General features: G+C 30.5%; 1 protein-coding gene across 1 annotated transcript; it reads right to left on the reverse strand.

Annotated features, from left to right (window-relative positions):
• On the reverse strand, positions 1 to 2,814 carry LOC133676857 (glutathione S-transferase L3-like). The gene is made up of 10 exons (XM_062098637.1): positions 2,633 to 2,814; positions 2,451 to 2,534; positions 2,296 to 2,356; positions 2,131 to 2,217; positions 1,485 to 1,583; positions 1,301 to 1,403; positions 1,142 to 1,221; positions 877 to 984; positions 433 to 513; positions 1 to 345 (listed from the first exon to the last, which is right to left on the reverse strand). The coding sequence occupies exons 1-10, from the start codon at positions 2,644 to 2,646 to the stop codon at positions 340 to 342; spliced, it is 723 nt and encodes a 240-aa protein (XP_061954621.1). The 5' UTR covers positions 2,647 to 2,814; the 3' UTR covers positions 1 to 339.
• Positions 2,815 to 6,829: the final 4,015 nt, after the last annotated feature.

Consider the following 6,829-nt stretch of genomic DNA (forward strand, 5'->3'; position numbering starts at 1 on the left):
TCACACAAGTACCAGGAGCTTTTATATTCATACTACAAGCCAAGCATTTCGTTAAACACCATGCAAAGAGCTTGGAGTAAAAGTACTAGCAGCATCCAGCCTAAAAACAGGTGCTAAAGTAATATCATCCTGGAAATCTAGCGAACACGCATTGAACTAGAATGAAATGGAGGCTTATTCTTCATTATTTACCAGAGCTATAAGTGGACACCCGTGGAGACCAACCATGAAACATCGACCACTATATATATATATCTGCACCTTAACCCTACAAAGACAACCAATCTTATTCAGCTAAGAGACCCCATGGCCCTTATTCAGTGTAGTGGCATTTTCATTCTAAGCCTGCGAAGCAAACATAAAGAGGTGATCAGTTACTTCACCGCAACTTCCATGAATTATAAGCATATCAGGATGGTTTTGACTCTTTACCATAAAGCGCTTCTTGTAAACTTCAACCATCTCTTTTGGATCAGTTTTTGTCTGCTTGTAAGCCTCAATCTTGTTCAGCTCCTGCGTTTGGATTTATAAAAGGACAAGTTACCATCCAAATCCAAAATTTCTAGCCCAAAAAGAAGCTCAGCCTCTTTTTTACTACTCGTTCAAGATAAGGAGCACTAGGACATTCAGCTCAAATGTTCAGTTGCGTAACAGCAAATGATTGCTCATCAAAAGCTTAATTATTAGACACTAGAGAAGAGGCCAACACAATAACCAGACATGATCTACGTCATGCAAGATGGAAGATCCAGTAAACTGCTTTAAACCAAACGGTGAAAAAGATAAAGAGTACAGAACCAGGTAAATCTGGGAGGAACAAAGTGAAAGAGCATGGAACACGGGGGGCAGATGAAGAAAAAATGGGTTCCAAATTACCTCAATCCAAGCTGCCAGTTTTGGTCTGCCAGCAGTAATATCATAATTAAACACTTCTGACAGGAAGATGCAGAATCTTTCAACGAATGGGATATAGGCTATGTCCACCTGAGAACAAATAAACATACATATAAAACACATCACACTCAAATAATGTGCAAAGGCAAATGATTCACCATACATATTTCTGAAAACATATATATACGGTGAAAAATTCAACAAACAGAACAGGCTAAGGTGCTCGTGGTATTAACTGAAAACATACCAAACTGAATTCTTGACCAAGGAAGAATGGCCCATCACCAAATTTATGCAGAGCATTTTCTAGATGATCAAAAGCAGGACCTGAAGCAAGTTACTAATTATAGTTAGTCCAGTTTATATATGAAACACCACATAGAAAGAGAGGAAAATCTGAAGTTACCAGCTTCCTTCGCCGGGTCTCCCTTGAATGAAGTAAACACTGTACGGTTGAATGTATCAGTGTAGGAGAACAACTCTTCAGCGAACTCTTTCTTAGCAGGATCCTACAGTAACTTACTTTGTTAATTTTTTCAATTTGATTGGGAGTTCACATCAAGAATGCAAGATAATCATACGCATCTTACCTCAGGGAGAAGGGAAGGTCCTTGAAAGTTGCTTTCTAAATACTTAATCAAATCAAGACTCTCCCCGGTGATTTTGCCATTGTGTTCCAGTGATGGAACCTGTGAACAAAAATGGTTTTGCAGTCAACCAAGAAATGATAAATAATTCATAGGTTAAACAGCAACCGTACGCACTTGATACAACTAGCTATCAAATTAGTACTACTCCAAAAATCAGAACTATACTCCAGGAACATTCAGTGAAAATTGATGTAACGGCCAATAATTTAGCAAGTATCAGGCTAAATTCTATAATTCATCAGCTTTATGACCACACTATTTTACGAGAGCAATCATAAACAACTTCACTAGAGCCATACGAGAACAAAGCAGAATCGACAGTGCCCCAAAAACAATGCTATTACAGCTCATACTACCCCAACTATAAACCCTACTCTGTGGGTTTTTAACAGGAAACTTGTTAGACTGATGCATTGCAGGGTTTTTTTTTTTTTTTTCTTTTTTCTTTGGTGACCTCCTGCAATATTGTCTACAAAAATAGAAAGAAAAATCAAAGAACAGTGTATCGTTTCTTGAAAAATAGGGTATGAGTGACGGATAACAGTAAAGGAAGCATTAATGAAGCATAAAGAAAGGAAGTATTGACCTTGTTTGGAGGGTAAACTTTCTCTGAATACCAAGCAGGCCTATTTTGAAGGATTAGAGGGACTAGCTTAATCTCGTCCTGTAATCCCTGCACCCATCAAGAAGAAAAAATAAATAAATAAAAAAGGAAAGTGACAGCAAAGAACAGAATGGATTGATAAGAGACCTTGAAATTCCTGGTGATCCAAACTCGATGGGCAAATGGACAAGTGTAGCATGTATACAACCTTAGACACAACAAAAGCAACAACTAATTTAGAAACAAAATTCTTACTACTGTCAATCACAGCAACAAAAAAAGAAAAAAAAAAAAAAACAAACTTGGTAGTTCCATCAAATAGTGGAGGTTGCTCTGCAGTCGCATCCAATGATGGGGGCAATTTTTCTGGTAAGCTCTTATCCAAACTTCCAATGCAGAAAACAAACAAAAAAACAGAGAGAGATCAATCAAACAGCAAAACACAAGTTGAAGAATTAAGAGAAAGCAAGCTACGGCTTCTTACGCAGCAGCAGCCATGGCAGTGACAGTTAAGAGGTGCGCGTGCGTGGCCTTTTTTTAAAGGTGCAAAAGAGTGGTGATTTGGGACAGAATCGTGTCTAGATACAAAATGATCTGGGTTGGGTTTATATAGCCGTTCATGACCTTAGCAATGACGAAAGGGATACGTGATCAGGCTCATCCAGCCATGATATCGAGTTTCATCCGGAAGGATATGCGTTTAATTAATTAGATTTTAAATTTATTTTTAAAAAATTATTAGATTATTAACTTTTAGGATCATAAAATTAATAAAAAATCCTAATATTTATATTAATTAAAAAAAATGATCATTGTGGAGCCTCCAAGTAGGACGAAGGAGGAGGAGGTGACGAAAAACAACATGTTACAAACAGGCACGGCACCCAGTCACGTCCCATCAATTGCATGTATCGTATTTCGACTCTTGATATTTTATCAGCATGGAACTCAGAGCAAGTGTTCATACAGTTTCTTTGGATTTTGTGAGACTTTTCAAGAGTTGAGATTTACTTGACATTGGAGATTATGCATTGTTCTCATATTGTCAAGTAACTTGTTTAAAAAATATATCCGTTGTAGTTGATTTTCTCATGAGTTCTGATAATAACATTTGAATCTTTTGAAACTTGAAAATAAAATTTAATTTTTTATTATAAATTATTATTGTACGAGCAGAAATATTTCATTATAACAAGGACGGCATAAGAGGTTTAACAATATAAAAAAGGTAAGCCATAACATTAGCAATGAAAAAGTAGTTAAACATGATTTTTTTTTCTTATAATATATTTTAGAATATTTAAAAGTGTAGTAGCTATTATTTTTTAAAGTGATTTTTTTTCAGAAATATATCAAAATAATATTATTTTTATTTTAAAAAAATTATTTTTAACATCAGCACATTAAAATAATCTAAAAATATCAAAAAATAATTTAAAATAAAAAATATATAATTAAAAAAAACACATGAAGAATTTTAATTCTCACTGATCATGCTCAAAAAAATCTTCTTTTAGTCTTATCCGTGAAAGGTGAGAAAAAGGATAATAATCTGGGAAAGAATGACAAAAAAAAAATGAACACATACTATTTACTTGAATAGTATTTTTCTTAAAGATATTTAAGCTACGAGCCAAAATATCAAAGTGTATTGGAATAGCAAGTGTGACAGGTTCATAAAAGAAAATTTTAAATTCTAGATTAATACTTTTAAAGTAATTAAATTTAATTATGATATTTAATTTAAATTTAATTGATAAATAAATTAAGTTCATATATTTTAAAAAAATAAAATTCAATTCATTTTATCTCCTATATTACTCTCGTTATCTTTATCTTGTTATTTCAAATATCTTTAAAAAAAATAATAGATAGATAGATATTAAAAAAAAAAAGTTTTAACATTAGGTTTTTTTCTTTAATGTCTCTACTTTATTTTTATATTATTTTTAGATATTAAATTTCATTCAGAATCTTCACATAAAAAATTTTATTAAAACTTTTTAGTTGAATTAATTCAAAAATTGCAAATAGTTTTTATGTGAAATTAACTAGAATGAAAGGGTCTCATTTCTTTATATATACCATGGTGTCTAAGAAATTGGTTTTTGAGACAAAGATGGCAATGGCCTCTCTCTATTATATCGGTGCTTACGTGTTTGGAAATGTAGTTGTGGTTGCTTTTTAATATATTTTTTATGCCGAAATGCATTAAAATAATTTTTTTATTTTTAAAAAATTATTTTTGAGATTAGCATATCAAAATAATCGAAAACATACAAAAAAATTAAATTTTAACAAACAAAAATCAAATTTTTTGATAACGCGATTTGCATCACGTTTCCAAATAGTCAAATATACATAAAAAAATATAAAATATGTTTGAAAATGCAACAGAAATTAAGATTAATGTTAGGTATAATTCAACTGTGTATAAATGTTACTCACAAAAATTATTTTTTCTTTTTTTTTGGGGTATAAACCGCAGCCTCTATTGTATTTTTAAATATACTTATAAAATATAAAAATTACATGGAATTGATTATTTTATTGTTGTCTCCAGAATTACACTATATATTCTCAATTGCAAACTCTCCTATGTAATATATTACAAATGAGGAACCATAAAAAAATCTCACTCTCACTCTTCTTTCTCTCTCCAAGACATTCTCTTCCCAAAACAAAAGTGAAAAAAACCCCAGATCGATTTAACCAAATTAATTTTTTTGAGATTGTTTGTGGAAGAAAAGAAGCAACATATTTGCGAGACTGCAAGACGAATATTTGGCAGTGGTTGGACCATGGGTGATTTATGAACTGCGATCGGTTCGCAAGGGAATGATTTGTTGTTTGCATGGTTGAATAATGGTTGTGCCATGGCTCCGCCATTGCAAACACCTTGTTTCTAACAATGGTTAATTCAGTTTTGGATTTAAACAAACTACGGTTCAGTCACATGAGATTTAGCTCTAACTTGTTTCTCATCCCTATCTATCTATCGATTGGTTTTCAATTTTATGGATTAAATTTTCTGTTCTGCCTCGAACAATATGGGCAACCAAACATCGGGAAGGTATTGAAATAAGGTTAAGAAACTATTCTGCAAAATTTATAATAGTTTTCTGATTTAGAATTTTATTTTATTTTATTTAGAATTTTTTGTTATTTTTTCACAATTATTTAAGAAATGTTTTACCTATTATAAATAAGGTTATTTAGCTTATTTTTATTTTTTTTTTATCTGGTATATTGCTTGTGTGTGAGAAGATACTTATATTTTTTACTTCTCTAGCGAACTGAATTAAACTTATCGAATAATAATTGTTTTTATGACATCTTTATTATACTTTTTGTTTATGATTTGCTAATTGTTGATGAAAATTTAATGTTTTGTTTTGGATAATTTATATATTATATTTTTATTAAACTTGATTTTTAGCTTTCAAGAATTCTGTTTATCTTCATTATGGGTTACAAAACCTTTATATCCATGGGTTGGCATTAGAAAGCTTGTATGCAGTTTCTCTTTTATTAATACAAAATAAAAATAAATTTCAATTATTTTTTTATAAAAAGTAGGCATACTCTAGCCTACACTGAACAATCCCATTACATCTTTCTCACCTATGCATATTTGTTAGTATTAAAAGAAGATAAAACTCTTTAGGAAAACACCGTGGCTCCACACTTAAAAATATTGTTTAGGAGAACAGTGTAAAGGAAATTTTACCCCTATACCTAAGAAACCTAACAATAGCTATCAAAGGCATTGAAGTTTTTTTCACTTGGTTTATTTATCATTATAAAATTATTCAGGAATAAATAAATTTTTTCTTATCTTAATTGTACAGTGAAATGACTAAATTTTTTAAAAAAATAACAAATTTAAACCTATCACTAAGGGACATTTTTGTATTTTTACAATGGTTTTTTCGTTATTATAATGTCAACTACGAGGTAATTTGATATTTGCACAAATATATAAAATAAAATAAAATACACAATGAAATGAATAAAATGTCCTTGAAAGAAAAAAAATTAAACTAGAGTCAAGGGTTTTTTTGGTATTTTTACAATGGCTTTTGCATTATTGTTAAGTCAACTCAGAGAAAATTTGATAGTTTCCTAAATAAATAAATAAAAAAATAGGTGCGTATATGACACCAGGAGACATATGGGAGGTATCTGTGCACTTTAGGTGGCTTATGCAACACCATGTCATTAAAAGCAATGTCATGTCCTTTTTCTTTTAGTATGACGTGTATCTTTGATTATGGTCTGATTTGTCATAGTGAGCTTTTCTTTATTTTTCTTCTTTTCTCTCTCCTCCCAAACAAATTACAGTTTGATTTCTATTTTTTGTTCATAATCATTTTGTAGAAGTTTTATTTGTTTCTAATTTCATTCTTCAATTTCAATTTACAAATATTATGTTTTCCAACTTGGTTCTCATTGTATTAATTTCTAATTTCTTTTCTTGGTTTTTTTGGAAAAGTTATTATTCTTTTTAATTTCACCCTTCAATCATAAATTTATTTTTATTTTTATTTTTTATGTCAATCTTGATCCTAATTATTTGATTTTATGGTTCCTTTTGCTAAATTAATTTTTCTTTTCAATTTCACCCTTAAATCAAATATAAAACTTATTTGGTACTTAAATTTTGATCTTCATTCTTTTA

Source organism: Populus nigra, chromosome 17 (assembly GCF_951802175.1).
Source record: "Populus nigra chromosome 17, ddPopNigr1.1, whole genome shotgun sequence".
NCBI classification, from domain to species: Eukaryota; Viridiplantae; Streptophyta; class Magnoliopsida; order Malpighiales; family Salicaceae; genus Populus; species Populus nigra.